The sequence below is a fragment of the Plectropomus leopardus genome, chromosome 18 (genome assembly GCF_026936395.1).
Source record: "Plectropomus leopardus strain MGB_pleo_1.0 chromosome 18, ASM2693639v1, whole genome shotgun sequence".
NCBI lineage: Eukaryota > Metazoa > Chordata > Actinopteri > Perciformes > Serranidae > Plectropomus > Plectropomus leopardus.
In genome coordinates this window covers 19,937,054-19,956,928 of record NC_142193.1, presented here as the reverse complement: position 1 = coordinate 19,956,928, position 19,875 = coordinate 19,937,054, and the positions used below count along the sequence as shown (strand labels likewise).

Below are 19,875 nucleotides of genomic sequence, written 5' to 3'. Positions count from 1 at the left end.
TTAACAAGCCGAAAAGACGCATTACAGCCACCTATAGACGTGGAGGGTGAAGCAGTGGCAGATTTTTATTTTGAAATGTATGGTTATTGATTGAATTTTGTGAAAAACCTCATTATCATGCTAGGTTAGTTTCCATATACACAAATCTAAATTGTTCAAATCAGCTCTCTTTTTAAACGGATTTTGATAGATTATTAAATGCAATCTCTTGACCTTGCAAATAACAACTGTATATCTACTGTACTTACTCCTATTTTAACAATGTGGCAATTCTTAGTGTAACATAGTAAATGATTTAAACATCTACCACCACTGATAAATAAAACATAGGTCTACTCCATGATAGATTTTTTTTTTTTTTTTTTTTAAATCCTCCATTAAAAATGTTATTTCCGTTAAACTATAGAAATACTATCATCAAAAATCTATAATTGCAGATCAGTCAGACAAGGATTTATGTTTATTACTATTTATTTGTAAGAAGATCAAAAACTTGAGTCTACTGTTTTCTGCACTTTATGTTAAAACAACAAGATGAGCTGTGTTTATGTGTTATATTGTGCATGAGTGTGTATGACGTATGTGTGTATGTGGAACCCAGTGTCTGCTGGGTTTGCTGGTGTTGCTTTCTAAGTTATTATTTACTTATTTTCATTTAATTTTGCATTTTTGAAATAAAATTCTAAATCTAAAAAAAACTATGAATAGCTGTGTCGAAGACTGACCAAAAATAGAGGCTTTTTGAGAGGCAGGCACCTAAATGGACCTTTTCAGACAGAGGGTGAGAAAAATAATGCTTTTTTTAACAATAAAGCACATAAACACATTCTAATGGAGACCCAAAATACCAGCATGAACCTGAAATTGAACATAATATGGGACCTTTACTGGTTGAGGTGAGAGTAATTTTAACTTTGAGCACTTTAACAGTGTTATATTTTATAAGGTGCTTGCCTTAATCTGTAAATAGTAACTATAGTTGTAAAAATAAATGTAGAAGCCTATAGAATAAGAAGTAGAAAAAGTTCCTCTGGACTGTAAAATTGGAAATGCTGCTGTGTCTGCACTTAATGATTAAGCTTTAAACAGCTCTTGATGATGATCTCCAGCAGTAATGGTGAGCTGACGGCAGTGAACTGGACTTTGCTTTTGTTTTATGGCTCTGAGCTGCCTGCTGATCCGCTGACGCCCAGTGATCACTTTGTTTGCTCGGGTCTGCCCTCGACTCAGTCTTTGCATCTGACAGGAGTGGTGGGGGAGTAAGTGAAAGAAAGTGACTGGTTTGTTTGGACCTTTTTTGCTCTTTTGAAGAAATGTCTAGGTACCACAAAGCAGCGATTGACGGATACTTGGAGCTCTTGAAGGAGGCCACGAGGAATGACTTGAACGCTGCAGATGAAGATGGCATGACTCCCACATTACTGGCTGCTTTCCATGGACATGTCGATGCTCTTCAGCTCATATGCAGCAGAAAGTAAGCATGATACACTCCTCTCTATCACCTGTGCTTCATCTCACATATAGATACAGTTTATCTCCATAATTATTACCTCAGTGGTTTGTCATTTGACAGTAAACATAAAACATAAGACATAAAAGTATACATTTTATTGCAAAATATATTACAAGATTGTATGTATAATGGCCTAAAAATAAAAAAAATTAAATAATGAATAGTATTCACTGAGCAAAGGTAAACCCTTTGAAACCTGGGCAAATTGGTTTGATTTCTTTCAAAAACATGGGGAAAGGCTACAAGCAACAGAAGAAGAAATGGCCCTAAAATTACCAAGATTTTTTTTTTTTTTAAAGAATAAATAAATAAGTAAGAATACAATAAAGTTATCTGGGGGGAAAAAAGTTTTAAAAAATTTGAAAAATGCAAACAACCTGGAAAACCAATCTAATAATTCTGTAAAATAATTATAAATGTGTAGTTATGATATGCTATAAATATAGTTTTCCCCTCACTTTTTTTTCTTTTTCCCCAGGCTTTTTTTCCTGAGCTTTTTTAAAAAAATTAAAAAATAATTTTCTAAATCTAAATCTACTTACTTCTTGCAATTTGTGGGGCATTTCTTCTCGTTGCCTCTTTTTTTTCCCCACATCTTTGAAAGAAATCTCTCCAATTTGCTTGCTCAAAGGTTTAAATACTTGTGAAAGGCATCTGAAACCAGCACAAAGAAAAGTGATGTCGCTCCAGGTTATAAAGAGTTTAAAATATTATCAAATGAACTTCATGGCTGAAAATTAGAGTGTTTTATGCTTTTCATACAGAGCATCACTTTGAGGTTTTTTGAACTTGTGTTGTATTCACATGTGACTCACTATAATATAATGAGCTAAAACTTGATTCCCCCTGTTAGGCTACTCTCTCCCATGAGCTGAGCCAAATGTTTAATCACCCAAAGCTATCCTGTAAAACAAAAGAGCTCTTTATCTATCCTCACCACCCCACCTCCATCCCTCATTCACCACAACAAAAGACGGGCTTAAATCTAGAGCAGCGTTCTTACTGAAAAATGAAGTTCAGAAAAGATGTTAGGAGGGTATTTAATGAGACGTAACACACACCTACATGGCCAGAAATGATCAAGCTTTTCCGCTTTGGTCGTTGGAATTTATGAGAAGTTGCTGCAGAGATACGGCAATCAGGTTTTTATTGCTGTGACTCATTGTCACAGCACTGGAGGACTTTAAATCTTAATAGTTCACCAATTATGTTCATTCATATTTGTTTTTATGTTGTTTTATGTTGTAAGTTTACTTACTTTATATTAAAAAGACATTTTTAAAATAAGTTTAGGCTAATCTTGGTGAAAGCTGAATAAGCACATTGATCATGACTGTAAATAGAGTGCAGCAGGGATGACGTTTTCCTGTAGGCCAACCCGGAGGCTAACGTCACCCTGGTTCCCTCGTCAAAGGTCAAAAGTATACATTTTATCAAGGAAATGTAGTGTAGTAAAAGTGAAAGTTGGCAGAAACATAAAAACTTAAGTAAAATACAGATACTCCCCAAAACGGCTTAATTTTGTATCAAAGTATTACTTTGTTCGATTACTAGGCAAGGCTAGTTATTTCCCCCTGTTGCCAGTCCTTATGCTAAGCTAACTGTCTTAACTTTTTTCTGGAGGATCTGTTCTGTCTCAGTAAGATTAAATCTTAGTATGCCTGAAGTTCATTTCTTTCTTACTTTCTTGTGTCATAATGTAAAATTTAGATATGAGGTCAAAGCATATTTATGGAGTAGCCTACAGTGACATTTCATATTTTACCATACTCTATTTTTGTTGTATTTGTGTGTATTGATGTGAATATTTATTTTTAGCTTGCACTGAGTAAGTTTTGATTTTCAGATTTCTATTGTTTAAATTTTGTTACATATGTTATGTTTGATCATTATCTTAAATCTTTTTAATTGCATTAAATCTTTCCTCTTTGGTACTAATCGGTGATCAATCATAAAGTGGCAAAACAATAAAAAGTTGCAGATCATTACTTTAAATTAAATCTTTCCTTTGTGTTATACAGAGGAGACCCCAACAAGAGTGACATCTGGGGAAACACGCCGCTGCACCACGCCGCGGCTAACGGCCACATGCACATCCTCAGCTTCCTGGTCAACTTTGGTGCCAACCTCTTTGCACTGGACAATGAATTCCACACGGCTATGGACATCGCCGCTTCTCGAGACCGCATGGACTGCGTGCGGTTCCTTGACGCTGCTGCCTCACAGCAGACCAACCAAAATCCCAAGAAGGTTGCCAACCTAAAGAAGGAGGCTGTCAAAGACGCGGAGAAGCGTGTGAAACTCTGTGAGAAGGTAAAGAAGAAACACCAGAGCAAGATGGATAAAATGCACCGTGGAGGGTCCTTTTCAGAGGCCAGTGTGACATCAGTGCTATCAGACAGTGGCAGCCCTTTCAGTGTCAACGAACAGTTCTCCAAGCTTATTGCTGCTGATAAACCTGGCTCCCTTACAGCCACGCTGCGGAAGAAGCTCGGGAAGAAAGATAAAGGTACGCTGCAGAGACCAGGAGGGGACGGGAACATTATCTTCCTCAAACAGGAGAGTGTTGCATCTGAAAAGCCAGAGTTTCTGGATGTCTTCAATGAGCAGGATGAGAACGTGTCAGACGAAGACGGAACAGCTGGCTTCCAAGATTATGACGATGACGAACCAGGCCACGTCAAGCAGTCCATCTTCAACCGGCCCGGCCTCGGAGGTCTGATTTTCATGAAGAAGATGGGCCTAGAGTCAGAGGACATCCCCAGCGGTACCAACGAAAGCCTCGGCTACCTCGTTCAGAACGACTTGTTTGAGGCGGAGGAAGATGCTGCCGGCTTCGAGGGGAATGGTGACGCCGATCTGCCCTGGGAACAGGAGGATCTGGGACTGGATGATGATGAGGATGAGGAAACCTCTCCTTTGGATGCATTCTTGTCTGCCATCTCCTTGCCGGAGTTTGCCCTTGCATTCAGCAGGGAGCACCTCGACCTGGAGGCACTGATGCTCTGCTCCGATGAAGACCTGAAAGGGATTCGCATCCAGCTTGGACCCAGGAAGAAGATCCTGGAAGCTGTTGCTCGCAGAAAGAACGCACTAGAGATCCCCGGCACCATAAAGGACAGCTGCTTGTGATCTGAAAAATACCATGAACAGTGATTTACAATCCTCTTCACACAACAGTTGAGTGCTGGTATAGAGAACCCCAGTAATGAGTCCTAAAACCCAGAAATCATTAGCATTTTAGCATCTCCGTTTCCCTTGCCTCAAAGTCAGCGTTTTTGATTTTTTTAATGGGTTTTTGGGTAGAAGCCTGAAATAAAGTCTGTGGTTAAGACGAATAAACTTTCATGTTTTGTTCAACATAAAATACATGAGTATACCGTTCTTTAAAGCTTTTATGTGTCTTATAAAAGATGGTTTCTTGCAAGTGGCCGAATGAGACAACAGAACGTCAGCAAGCCGAACACTTTACAGCCGAGTAGCAGTGGGAACGCAACTGTATTGTAATTCGTCATAGCCCAGCATTAGCGTTTTACTTCTGGCAGCTGCATTAGGCTTCAAAAATCCCGAAAGTCTGCAATTATCTTGCTGAACAAAATGTGTAAGTATTATAATTGTTAACCACAGAGCCTATTTTCTGCCATAATCCAAAAGCCAATGGAAAAATCCCTTTGGCTTTTTGGCAAGGGAACCACAGCTACGTTAGCCTCCAGGTTGGCCTACAGAAAAATATCATCCCTGTGGCACTCTATAAAATGTAACAGCACTGCGACTTTCAACTATGCATGTATCACTTCGTTTTACAGCTGTTCTGAAACCTTAAATAAATCCGTAAGAAAAGATGCCTGGATACTTCACTGCAAACCTCCAGGTGTGCTTAAATGACATCATCAATGGGTGAATCACAGCCGTGGCGATATTCAGTACAACAGTACTGCCATATCTTGCATGATATTGTGCAATTAAATCTGAAAATGAGTCTGTATCTTTTGTAAATAGAACAAATCCTTATAACTTAAAGTATCAAATTTTTATTATATGGCAATGGAATAACATCATGCAGTGCTCTTTTTATTTAGTATTATTATAGTATTTTTTCAAAGAGCAGGAGTGTCGCGGACTTACAATATCAACAATAGCCTCCAGAAAGACAGTACATTTTATTATATGAAGCAGTTCAACAAGCAAATCAATCTTAAATACACAACATCATTGTTTTTGTAATCATTTTGATTGTTGACAGCATACAGCAATTTTCAAAAAAATAAAGCATAATGGAATAATGTTTTCAATTTAATACTGTGATCTGTGCGTGTTTAATTATGTATTCATCAGGTTGTGGGGACTCACCTTTCACTTGTGGACTGAAAAGTTGGTATGGTAAAAGTATGGTGGTCAGAAGAGCTCATCTCACTGCAAGTTAAGAAAACAAGCAAATAAAGATGATCAAAGAGTAAAAACAAGAAAAAATACTAGACAGCCACAGCTTATAATAGACTAATGAACAGAATAATAATAATAATAATAATAATAATAATAATAATAATAATAATAATAATAATAAAAACTTTATTTATATAGCACCTTTGAAAACAGACTTTATGAATTGCTGTGACAAACAAGGAAAGGCAGAAGCAAGAAGAGTTTCTTGCAGAGGCAACATAACAATAATGGTCAAACAATAATGCTGAACTAAGGCCAGGCAAAATTTTTGGATGACATACTATACTATGACTTTTGTCATATTTTTTACGACATACTATACAATGACCTTTTTTTACCATATTTTTGACGACATACGATATTATGACTTTTTGTCATATTTTGGATGACATACTACACTGTGACTTTTTGTCATATTTTTTACAACATACTATACAATGACTGTTTTTACCATATTTTTGACGACATACGATACTATGATTTTTGTAAAATTTTTGATGACATACTATACAATAACTTTTTTGTAAAATTTTGCATGACATACTATACTGTGACTTTTTATCATATTTTTACAATATACTATACAATGACTTTTTTTTACCATATTTTTGACGACATACGATACTATGACTTTTTTTGTTAAATTTTGTTGACATACTATACTGTAACTTTTTGTCATATTTTTTACGAAATACTATATAATGACCTTTTTTACCATATTTTTGACGACATACTGTAATTAAATTAAAAGACAAGCTTAAACAGTTGAGTTAAAATAGACGAAAAAGAGTTACCAGCATTTTTCCAAAATGTTTTAGTTTACCGCGGGAGCTAAAGCGAAGCCGGAAGTACTCGGAGGTGATGCCTCTTGTCCTGTGGGAGGGACTTCTGGTGAGTGGCTTTAAAATCTGGTCGTTACCGTTTGACGGTAACTGTGTGAGGGGACACTGGGCTCTCGCTGAAGTGGTCACGATTATGTCTAACAGGTAATATGCTTCACTGTTACAACCGCTAAACGTTATATCTCACCTTTGTGCACCTGCGATGTATTCTCCTGTTTTGGCGTATCAGTTTGACTCGAGAGCTAACGGCTCGTTTGCGCCGCTAAGCCTCATTAGTGAGCTAACGTCAGCTGATAGTCAATCTCAGGTCGTCTCTCCGCCTTGTTGCTTCTCCCTACTTTTACAAACGACACTGAAATTGGAGCTAACTTACTGAAAACTACTCGACGAGCTAACATTCAAATCGTTGTTTTTATCTAAAGTGAGATTAATCAAAGTGTCAGAACTATCACGTCTGCTTTTGCCTCCACTAACCTCCCAGGCTTGCCTAGTAAAGTGAGACATGGCTGAAATAATCGCCGTCAACGCCGGTTTGTCCTCCCCGTCCACTATAAACGCCACCTTCCCGATCCTGGAGGACCCCGGCGCCGCTGCTGCCGCCCCTCCGGCCTCTCTGAGCAGCGAGGACTACCTGTTTGTGGAGACCAGGCACCCCAACACTGTCCTGCAGGGCCTCAACAGCCTGCGGCTCAATAACGCCTTCTGTGATGTGACCCTGTGCTGCGGAGGACAGGAGTTCCCCTGCCATCGCATTGTGCTGGCCTCCTTCAGCTCCTACTTCCAGGTAAACACAGCTGCCTTCATAGTCAGTGTCGGTGATAAACATAAAGAGTTACTGAGCTGGGAAATTATGCAAGTCATTATGTCAAGTACATTAGCACACATCTAAATTGCTTTTGTTGTTGTTTCTTAAGTAGCAATGATGTGTGGAAGATGAAGAAACCTCCGCGGACACTGACTTGGTTGCATTATAATCAGTTTATCACAACAAAGTTTTACAATGCTACAATTTCATTTAGCAGACGCCTTTATCCAAAGCGACGTACAACACAAGCAAGAATTTAGACTTAAGGAAAAAACCCTTAGTAAGTGTAAAAAGTGCTTCAGGTGTGATTGGTCACAGGTATTGCCGTCTAGTGGCAGAAGAACCCAAACTTTGGAAACCAAAGTAATAACCAGTAGCGATCTCAGCATCTTTGATTTAACAATCTCAGTATCACTACTTACGATGACAGTCAACATACAAAATCACACAACTTTGTCAGTGCTAGATAATAATTAGGTGCTGGGTTTTGGACCATCTCACTTAATCTACCCCAAAGGGCAAAGAGGAGAAGAGTCGGGTTAAGTGCCGAGGTGTTCTCGGAACAATTGAGTTTTCAATTGTCTCTTAAAAGTAGAAAGGGACTCAGCAGATCGCACAGAGTTTGGAAGTTTGTTCCACCATTTGGGAACAACAGAAGAGAAGAGTCTGGCTAGAGATTTAGAGCCGTGCTGGGCTGGAAGCACCAGGCGTCTTTCGCATGCAGAGCGTAGTGGGCGAGAAGGAGAGTAGACCTGGATCAGGGATTCCAGGTAGGCTGGAGCAGTTCTTGTGATTGTTTTGTAAGCCAAGAGAAGTGCTTTGAATTTGATTCTGGCTGCCACTGGAAGCCAGTGAAGAGAAAAGTACAGAAAGTTCAGCATCCACCAGGCACCATGGTCTGCCTGGGAGAGGATTCAGGACCAATGCGAGTCTCTCTATCTTACAGCTCATGCAAGTCTCTTATATAGGTACAGGCATTGATACATTTGTCAGTAAAGCAGCTTCTCACCTGCTGTGATCAATCACAAGACCCCACAAATATGTCCTTTTATGAAAGGAGCCTAATCCCATGTTACTTTTGTAATTCTGCACACTTGGCTTCCAGGCCTAACCATCCCTAGACCTTTGACCTCGAGGCCTCCTTGCCTAACCAAAATAAGAACCTTAAGAAACGGAGCATAATACACCACACTTTACAGCAAATGATGATAGTAGTAATAATAATGATAGTACATTTTATTTATAAAGTGCTTTTAAAGGAACTCTTGCAAAAGTGAAAAAGCAACATAAACACAAGATACACAAATCCCCAGCAAACAAATCGACGACATACAAAAAAGTGCACTGAACTATCACACATTGAAAGCCTGTTTAAAAAAACAACAACATAGTTATAGTAGTAGTAATAGCTTTATTTATATAGCACCTTTTAAAAAGAGAGTTTACAAAGTGCTTTGACAAACGGTAAAAAGCAGAAATGGGATTCATAGTCAAGCAATACAACAACGGAGAGCCACGCGGTCCTGTGACAGTCCCCCGTAGATGCTGTGTTTACAGAACAATAAAATTAGAATAACATATGAAAAATGATACATAGGAAAGAGAGCGCAAGAAGGAAGAAGAGATGCACGGCAGCAATAATAAACACATAACATACAGTACTGTGCAAAAATCTAAGGCCACGTTTAACTTTGTTATTTTAGCAAGGATATAATGAAAATATATATTTATTTCTTAATAGTCTATTTTCTAAAATACAACCAGAACATGCAGGAAATATGTATGAAGTATTAAAAACATAACTATTTAAGCAATACAAGTATTTAGTGTGACCTCCCTTGAATTCTCTTGGGCAGACAATATGAGATTTACAATACTAATCTTCTGGTGTATTTACACCAGGTAGCATTTAAGACATGAACAAAGCTCCATATTGATTGTTTTAGCTACCTTTCGTTATGGTTGTATGATTCCATGTTTCACAGTAAATACTGACTTCAGTCTGAAGAGACATTTTTTAACATTTTAATGTATTGTACATGTTCTCTTATTTTTGTATTTTAATAGAGACAGAGAAAACATAGTATATATGTTAGTATATATAATAGTGTTGTCTTTTTGTGTTGTTTTGTATGATTTTATTTCTATTTTAATTGTTATTTGTTGAGTTTTTGCTGATGCATCATTGAAAATGAGGGTCTCCCTCAGCTGATTTTCGGAGTCTTAAATAAAGGTTTGAATGAATGAATGGATGAATATATTATAGTTTATGTATGTGTCAGTAATAATATGTGTATAATAATAATAGTGGAGGTATAAATAATAATGACAGTAGTAGTAGGCGTAGGGCTGGACCACTTCATCAGCTTAACCATGACCCACGATCCAGGCGTGTCTGCGATCCTAGAAATCAACAAGACAAGAGAGCACAGAGGCTGCATAGAGGAAGTGGAGATAGTGGTATGCAGTAATAGGACATGAATGTTTGCAAACGGAGAGAGGAAGAGAGGGAGCGAGGAGCTCAGGGTATCACAGGAAGTCCCCTGACAGACAAGGCCCATATCAGCCTCATTAGGGGCTGGTCCAAGGCGAGCCTGAGCCAGCCCTAACTATAAGCTTTATGAAAGAGGAAAGTCTTCAGTCTACTCCCAAATAAAAGACGAGTGTGGTAGCTGATAACAGAGTACTGTAAGCTTTGTTGGATATGATGGAGCCAGACTTTGTACAGCTTAGTGAAGAGAAGAAAATTAAATTCAATTCTGGATTTTATGTGGAGCCAGTGCTGAAAAGCTGAAATAAGAGATTTGCGATCTCTCTCCTTGGTTCCCGTCAGTCCACGTGCCGCAGCGTTCTTGATCAGTTGGAGCATCTTTAGAGACGTCTTTGGACATGTAAACAGCTGTGATTTCAGTGCGTTGTCCTCCTTTCGTCTCCTCAGGCGATGTTCTCCACTGACTTGATAGAGTCCAAACAGGAGCGTGTTGCCATCAATGGAGTTGAGCCTCAGATGATTGGCATGCTGGTGAGCTACGCCTACACATCAGAGGTCTACATCTCGAAAGCAAACGTGCAGGTTAAGTATCAGCTCTTATCTTTTCTTCTTCGCTGCCACCCTCCCTGAAAGAGCGTGTGCGCTGAAAATCATGTACATTCGTGTCCAGGCCCTGCTGGCAGCAGCCAATCTGCTGGACGTGATGGCTGTGCGAGAGGCCTGTTGTCAGTTTATGGAGCGTCAGATGGATGAGATGAACTGTGTGGGGATTCACTGCTTTGCCGAGGCGCATTCGTGTAAGGTGCTGGAGAAACGCAGCATGGACTACATTCATGAGCACTTCAGCAGCGTTTCTCAGCAGGTGAGAGGCTCACGGAGACCTATTCTGATGAATCCTGTACTCAGATGTGTAAAAATGATCGATTTTACAACCCGATTCCAAAAAAGTTGGGACACTGTGTTAAACGTAAATAAAAACAGAATGCAATAATTTTCAAAATCTTTTTGACCTATATTCAGTTAAATACAAAACAAAGACAAGATATTTAATCTTCAAACTGACAAACTTTTTTGTTTCTGATTTTGCAACATGTTGCAAAAAAAGTTGAAAAAGAGTGCAGGTAATAGACTGATCTGTTCAGAAGTCCAGACTTGTCTCCCACTGAAAATGTGTGTCATATTATGGAGCAAAAAATATGAATATATGTCAAAAAGGATGAAGAAATCATTGCATTCTGTTTTTATTTACACATCCCAACTTATTTGGTGTTGCAGATAGATACTGCCTGATGGGGAAGTTGGACAAAATCTTCTATCACAGTGTAGATGAGAGAAAGAATAACCAGATTTGAATGTCTGTTTTGGCTAATCTAGTTAATTACATTAGTTCTGAAAGGATTTGTCGATTCATTATTTGAAAATAAATTGATATAGTAATCGTAAGTAAGTAATAAGTAAAAAGTAAGTAATTTATAAAGCAGAAATAAAAACAATCTCTAGTGAGCTGCATGTGTCTGTTTTATACACTGTATCAATTTAAGTTAAATATCTTTGCGTTTTGGGCTAACTGGGCAAAAAAAGCAATCAAAATTAGAACAAAAAAAAGATTAAATATTTACATGACTTATGAAGAAAAAAAGTTAGTGAACTGATATTTGCAACCCTAAATCAAAACCTGAAAAATCAAGATTTTTGCTGATATGCATCATGGACGTATGCCGCCATTTAAGAGTCTAAAAATCTGTCTGACGGCTGACAAATAGTTATTATCACACATATATCGTCAAATATATATATACATATATGTGTGTGTGTGTGTGTGTGTGTGTGTGTGTGTGTCTGTATATGTATAGCGTTTGAACGACTCCCAACAAGAATGGAAAAGAGAATTGTTTCCAGTCGGTTTTCCCTGGCGAAATAAAATAAATTATCATCAGTTAATATAATGATGCATGCGCACGTGCCACCAGCAGCTCACCAGGAAAATTGAAGCTGGCGGTTTTGTGGGTTTCAGGTGTGAAAGGGGCTTAGAGATAATCTGCCTGTCAGCAGTCACACTGAAGCCTACAGGTGATTAACTCTCTTGGATTTTGTGTCTGTGTACAAAGCAGCTTGAGTAGGTTGTCATTCACACATCATTTTTTGGATGTCTTTTTTTTTCCCATCAGGAGGAGTTCCAGTCGCTGTGCGTGGACAAACTGACAGAAATCATTGCCAGTGATAATCTCAACGTGCCTTACGAGGAGATGGTGTTTGAGGCCGCCATGTCGTGGCTGAATAAATGCACCTCTCGCAAACAGAGCTTTGAAAAGGTCAGTTTACACAAGCTTGGGTACTTCTCTGTTTGCAACCACATTATAATGCACGCAGTACTCTTATCTCGTTTTGTTTTGCATGTTTATCTACTGTAGCTGAGTTTTGAGCTTTCCTTACTTGGTCTGTCAAAGTGCTCTGCAGCTGTTAGTTTTTAGGATGTCCATGAATGAGGGATGTCATGCTGCCGCTGTCAGACATGTAAAAAAAACGCCTACCCTGACTTTTAATTGATTGCTGCGATTTATTTCAAAGAAATAATAGTACAAAAGCAGACAGGCAAAAAAGTAATATTTACAGACAACGAAAAACAAAGCAAATCGCATGATGACTTGATTTACATTTTCCAAAAGGAGTAAGACGTAAAAACGTATTTAATCCCACTCCACAAAGCATTGACTTTTAATTAACCAGCTTCCTTTTTCATTTAAACCTATACTGTAATTCATCAAATATATACAAACACCCAAATACTCCAAATAAAATATCAATATATATCAATATCTACAATTTTTCATTATTATAACAGAAACAAAAGAGGAAGATAAACTAGGACAAAATAAATATTAAATTACCAAATAAATAAACAATAACTATCAAACCCCCTCTTTATCCCTGTACCTCATGAAAATCATGTTTTTATAAATTATTTTAAACTGGTTTATACCATGTGTGGCCCCATTATCAGTCATAGGCACAAAATATAATGTCAAAAATAAAAATATCTACAGAAAAATCTCCTCCTGCTTCCTCTGCTTTCACTGTGAAACTTTTCCTGGGAGAATGTAAACACGGGCTCTTCCTGTCTGTGCGCTGAGTCGTTTCATCTGATGACAGGCGATAGCTGCATAGAAATATCTTATTGTGGAGGGTCTGGTTTGCTTCGGTTGCACATTTCCATCAGTATTAAATTGAGACACGTTTATAAGCAGTTTAAAGGATCGGGTAGAAAATATATTCTTGACCAAGCTCGATAACTTTCCAATAACAAATGTTAACCATAACCGTTTGGTCCTCAAAGGTCCTCGAACATATCCGGCTGCCTCTCATCAGCCCCTACTACCTCCACGATGTGATCGAGTCCCTGGATGTGGTGAAGGAGAACCAGCGATGCCAGAAGCTCATCTCTGAAGCAAAGGACTACCTGCTGCTGAAGGACCGCCGCGGAGAGCTCTACTGCCCCAGAGCGAGGCCGCGCAGGTCCACAGGTAAACACGCTCGCATCGCAGTGCTTTTTCATTACAGAGGCTGCATCTTTTTGTCCGCCTCTGTCGGTCCAGTGTGTTTTCTTGTTGCTACACTGAGGAAAATTAGCCCTTTCTAGTTTAAAATCCAGGTGACTGCAAGACATATGGTGGAGTTTGAATTTTACTGACTCTTAGGATTTTTTGTTGTTTTTGTTCTAATTAAAGAGGTACGCATTCAAGCTTGTTCCTTCCTTTTTTTTTATTTAACTAATTTTTATTATTATTATTATTATTATAATTATTATCATTATGGGATCTTTAACAGCTTATACACCTGGTTTCTGCACTACACTTTGGAAGGTGCTGACAGACCATTAGAGCTGACACATACAGTTGATTGATCAGTTTGTCAGTTATTAGAAAATTGATCAGCAACTATCAATGTTGGATGAGTCATCACTTTTTTTTTTTTTTTTTTCAAAATGCCAAAACTTCAAAGGTTCCTGCTTCTCAAATGTGAATGTTTTGCTACATTTTCTTGGTCTTTTATGATACTAAACCCCATTTATATGGGTTTTAAACTCATTATCAGACAAGAAAATGACTTTAAACTACACTTGAAGAAACTGTGAGGGTATCATGGACCAAATAATTAATAGACAAAGATTAATCCAAAATGAGAACAATTATTAGTTGCAGCCTCACACACGACTGCATTGTATCCTACGACATCTATCCAAAGGCCACTGTGGCTCTGCTCACTCCTCTCTCTTCCTCTACCCCTGTTGCCATGGTAACAGGGACAGCTGAAGTGATAGTGACAGTTGGCGGGGAGGATGACAAGGTGGTGCTGCGCAGCGTCGAGAGCTTCGATCCAGTGACGAATCAGTGGAAGAATCTGGCCTGCCTGCCCTTCGCTGTGAGCAAACACGGGCTGGTCGTGTCAGGTGAGGAAACACTCTGAGGTTAAACTAAAACTCACTCAGGACTGAGTGGATTGTGATACTTCCCCCCCTTCTCTCTGAAATGAGCAACAGCTGAGCTTAGACGTGGCGCACATGACAAGTGACATGTTCCTTTCCATCCTCCTCCTCCTCCTCCTCCTCCTCCTCCTCCTCCTCCTCCTCCTCCTCTCCGTCTCTGTAGACTCCACTCTGTATTTGGCAGGAGGAGAGTTTCCTGATGGCTCAGCCAGCAGGGAGATGTGGCGCTACGATCCGTGCTTCGACTCCTGGATGGAGATGGCGCCCATGAATGTCGCGCGTTCTGAGTTAGGTGAGGCAGTACGACAACGCCTTCTTCCTCATCACTACAAAGTGCCTCGTAGCTTTTGTGTTGAAGCGATTTCCACCACTGTGATGAATAAAAAGGTCATGTTAAGCCATTATAATGAGAAAAATTCTTAAAAAATATTCAGTATCTCAAAATATTCAGACAACGAATGAATAAAAAACATTGACTTATTTTTTCAAAATAGTGACTTATATCAAAACGAGTCAAATAATAAAAAAAACTTGTTTAAAATAATGACCTTATGCCTCAAAATTTGAGATAGTAAATGATTTTGACGATGTTGCTCATTATTTTTTAGAATACTAAGTCCTCATTTTGAGATACCAAGTCATAAATTTGAGATATTAACTGTCATTATTCTGATAGTGTCATTAGTTTGAAAGTCAAAGTCCTTATTTTGTGATACTGAATCATTACTTTGAAATTCCATCTCGTTATTTTGTAATACTGTGGCTTTATTTTGAAAGTTTCACATTGTGATTCTATCAGGATCTTTTTTTTTTTTTCCCCGTCACACTGGCAGAATTGGGTTTCTGTAACTTAAAGTGATTTCTGTTTATTTAAAAGTACTCTGAGCTGCCAAAAACAGTCTTTTTTACGAGACAGTTCTAAGGAGCGTTTTATGGTTGTAGTCGTGTTTTAGCGACCTAAGCGCTTTGAATTCCTCATCATTTTTTACTCTTTAGGAAGTGGAGCTCCTGCGCTTCCACGGCTACAAATAACGTCACGCTTACTTCTGTTCTCACAGCTGACGAGGACATTTAGAAGTCAAAATGTAGTGACCTGATCAGTCTTCCTCACTCCTCAGGCCTGGTGATGCTGGACGGCTTCGTGTATGCAGTGGGCGGGTGGGAGGGACGCTCTCGTCTGGACTCGGTGGAGTGCTACAACCCTCACACCAACTCCTGGCAGTTCACGGAGTCTGTCAAGATGGCCGTCACGAGTCCCGCGGTGGTCTCTCTGGACGGACTGCTCTATGTCACCGGTAGGAAAACGCAGGCTTCGCACACATCCACATTTGTTTGCAGTTGTGCTTTTTTTTTAAATTGAGAACATTTGGATTTAAATTTCCTCTTCTGGTGGCAGGTGGCGCCATTCTAGAGGATGGCGACGGCACAGACCTCGCTCAGATGTACAACCCTAAAACGTCTGTATGGACGGAGGTAGCGCCCATGCAGATCGCTCGCTCTGGCTCAGCTGCTTGCACACTGAAAGGAAAGGTTTATGTAATAGGTATGTAACACACGTTGTAGCGCTCATCAACGATGCAGCAACCGCTGTGTTAAAATGAAGCACGGTGATGACGTCGAACCTAAAATCTCTCAGGTGGGTGGCATGCATCGACAGAGAACACAGATAAGGTGGAGTGTTACAATCCCAAAACCAACCAGTGGACCATGTGCGCCCCCATGAAAGAGCGACGCTACCGGCCCGGTGTTGCTGTGGTGGACGGAAAAATCTACGTCCTGGGAGGAGAGGAAGGCTGGGACAGGTGAGGAGCTAATCTGGGAAAATGTTTAAAAAGTTTGTCATGAAATACACGAGGTACAAACCACACATTGGCAGAACGGAGTTGGATTTTTTTTTTTACCTGCTACTCAGACTGGTACTGAATTATTAAGTGGATTGTTTTAACTGCAGGGTGCATTGATTTGATTGATTTCAATTAAAAACTACATAAAGGACTCAAGAGGTTCATAGACAATAAAAAAAAAATAATATCAACAAAATAAAATGTAAAAGAGCATCTTATTTTGTTGATATCATCTTGTTTTTATTGTCTATGGATCTCTCTACGAGCTGTGTCCTTAATAAAGTTTTCAGTTTTAATGAATAAAATCAATTATTTTATTAAAAGATATTTATTTTAATGTGAAATGTAAAAACAACCACAATATTGTTCTGCTGCTTCCGGTACTTCTGGTACAATGAGGTATTTATCATTTTTAAACAGATTTTACTTGTTTTTTTTACATGGTTTAAGTAGTTTTTACCTGTTGGACGGATGCTTAGTTGCAAGTAGAGAAAAATACATAGATCAGCCGCGTAAAATGAACGTTGAGCAGCATGGTCTGTGGTCAGTGTAGCAGTTTGAGTTGATTATAATGTTCTCACTCTGCTGTGGACACACTGCAGCAGACATGTCGCGCCGTGACCATGTCCCATGTTGGCCGTGACGGGCATCTAGTCCCAGCAGGAATTTTTCCAAGAGCCCAATTTTGGGAACTTAACTTGCTTACGTTTTGAGTATCCTCTTTTGCATCCATTTCAACTTCAGCCATCCAACTTTAAAATAGTAAACAAAGAATTGTGTCTGAAATTGGACTCCTTTGCTTCATCTTCAGGGTGCACGGACCAGAGCTGCATATAACGATTGTTTTCATTGTCAGTTAATCTGTAGATAATCCGACCAGTTGTTTGGTCTATAAAATGTCAGAAAATGGTGTGAAATGTCAATCACTGTTTTCCAAAGCCCAACATTATGTCCTCAAATGTCTTGTTTTGTCCAGAACCCAAAAATATTCAGTTTACCATCTTAGAGAAGTTAAGAAGCCAGAAAATATTCCCATTTAGAGCTGGAATTTTTATGTTTTTACTCAAAGGATTAATCAATGATTAATCGTCACGGCTCTAGTTTAGACACACTTGAATTGCTAAGAAAAATGCACAAAAAAACTTCTTGTAATTCCCTATTCAGTTCTTTTGGATTAAAAACAGGGCGATCAAAGCCAGAACTTTTTCCTCATTTAATGCCGATGTCTTTACATGCAGATATCATGACACTATCGAGAGGTACTGTGATGAGACGGACACGTGGGAGATCGTCGGGGAGATGCCCACCAGTCGCAGCTGGCTCAGCTGCGTGTCTCTCCAGCTGAGGAAGGACCTTCACATGAGCAGCTTTCCCGGGACACCGAATGAAAACTGAGCGAGGGTGGCAGGGAGGAAATCATGGTTATTCTCTGCACCCTCACTGTGGGACAGTGCACTGCAAAGCTCAGCCGTGGAGAGCAGCAGACTGAGGAGGGATGCCTGGATTCGGCACGGCGCTGTTTGAGCTGTTACTGGAGGCGAGTGGTTTTTTTTTAACTGGTGGCTGCTTGTGGAACATCTCCACTCACTTGGGCCGCGTCTTTTAGCGCTGTGACAAAGGAAAATGTCGTGTGTGACTCTCAAGTGGTGACTGCTGACTGAGTCGTCAATCCGTCAGCAGTCGAAACTCTCTGTATGATGTGAACATGTTTTAGGGTACTGTTTCAATGTCCGAGCGCCTCAAATCTGTGAAGGTTTTCTCAGCCAACATAGTGTATTTTTGTATCATTATTATGTGATGTATTTATTGGGTTGTGACTAGCTGTGAGAAGGATATTTAAAAAAAATGATAAAACATTTCACTCTATCAAAAGATGCTCTGTGGGCCGAAGAATCAAATCGAAGGTCACCTGTGAAGAAGTTGTCTATATGTGAGCAATGTTTTTTTTAATTAAACTTTGTAAGTTCTGAATGATTGTCTTTACTACATGTAACATGTGGAGTATATTTTTGTAACGTAGCGTGCGTCATGCATTTTAGTGAATTTTAAATGGAGTGGGTTCTAATAAAAATGTTTAATTCTTTATTGCGAGTAACTGTGTTTTCTTTTCTCTGCTTTTTCCTATTTCACAAAACAGCCTACAAACATGAGTGACCAGAAAAATATAAACACCTGTAAAATGTCACTAAATGTAATACAGGAGCCCTGCAGCGCCTATAATGTTTTGTTTAGACTGCTAAATTAGTTTGTGTGTTCAGTTCCCAACTTCTCAACTTCTCGTGCTGTATTTTGTCTGTTTTAGGTTCACTGTGGAGTTTCTGACCACTTTTGGCACCATCAAGCTGATTTCTTAAATCGGGTGCCCCCATTGTTCAACATGGACACAGAAATACATGCACAGGTGATGGAATACATAATCCTGCCAATGGTTTAAGATTATTAGACTGATTTACATGCAAGTAAAAACTAATAAAGTGGCTTTTATAATGCAAAAAATGAAATAAAAAATCCAATTTGCAAATGTTTTTTGTGGTAAAAGAAATCGCAATAAGCAATTTAGCAAGAAATGTCCCACAAATTGCGAGAAATTAGTAATGTGACATGAAAATGACCTAAAAAACAGTTATGAAAAAAGTGAAAAATTATCAGAAAACATAAATCTCCAAAAAATATTATTTATATATATATATATATATATATATATATATATATAATGATATTATATTTTAAATTATTACAGAAAAAATATTATAAAATAAACACATTTTAAGGCCTTTTTAAGGCCTTTTTCTTGTTCATTTTGTTTTTTACTTAAAAACAAAACTTATTTATCTCAATATATTAAAACTGTGTTGAAGAAAATATAAAATAAATACATTTTCAGCATGTGTTAGGTCATTTTCTCATTTATTTTGTTTTTTAGAATATTTATGTAAACATATTAAAAATTATGTTACAGAAAAATATTAGATATATAAAACAAAAACTTTACAGCAGTTTTTTGGTTGCTTTATTTTTTACTTTTAAAAAGAAGCATTATTTATTAATTTTACAAAAAATTCAGGTAATTAAAAAAACTATTTTCCTGCTTAAATTTGGGCCATTTCTTTTGCTCAAGTTCAAAAGGGTTAATATTATCTTCTAAAACATAATATTTCCTTGTGTGCAAATGGACCCCCTATTTCTTATTTTATTGTATATTTTAATCATCCACAAAATAAAGACTTTAGACTTAGACTTAGACTTAGACACGTTTATTTATCCCACTTGTGGGAAATTAAAATAAATAAATAAATTTAAATTTTAAATAAAATATAAAATATAAAATATAAAATATAAAATATAAAATATAAAATATAAAATATAAAATATGTGTAATGGTTTGTGATATTTTTAAATCACACTGTCTAAAAATAAACAGCGCGTTGAGCGCGCTGCAGTGGGTGATGTTTAT

General features: G+C 38.3%; 2 protein-coding genes across 2 annotated transcripts; both read left to right on the top strand.

Annotated features, from left to right (window-relative positions):
• The first annotated feature begins 1,169 nt into the window (after positions 1-1,169).
• On the top strand, positions 1,170-5,810 carry anks4b (ankyrin repeat and sterile alpha motif domain containing 4B). Its single transcript, XM_042505854.2, has 2 exons — positions 1,170-1,474; positions 3,535-5,810. The coding sequence occupies exons 1-2, from the start codon at positions 1,314-1,316 to the stop codon at positions 4,643-4,645; spliced, it is 1,272 nt and encodes a 423-aa protein (XP_042361788.2). The 5' UTR covers positions 1,170-1,313; the 3' UTR covers positions 4,646-5,810.
• Positions 5,811-6,807: 997 nt separating this feature from the next.
• Positions 6,808-18,504, top strand: LOC121938765 (kelch-like protein 24). The gene is made up of 12 exons (XM_088069362.1): positions 6,808-6,942; positions 7,280-7,582; positions 10,542-10,676; positions 10,765-10,956; positions 12,263-12,406; positions 13,429-13,615; positions 14,395-14,541; positions 14,741-14,869; positions 15,696-15,872; positions 15,974-16,120; positions 16,214-16,379; positions 17,660-18,504. The coding sequence occupies exons 2-12, from the start codon at positions 7,301-7,303 to the stop codon at positions 17,814-17,816; spliced, it is 1,863 nt and encodes a 620-aa protein (XP_087925488.1). The 5' UTR covers positions 6,808-6,942; positions 7,280-7,300; the 3' UTR covers positions 17,817-18,504.
• The last annotated feature ends 1,371 nt before the right edge of the window (positions 18,505-19,875 follow it).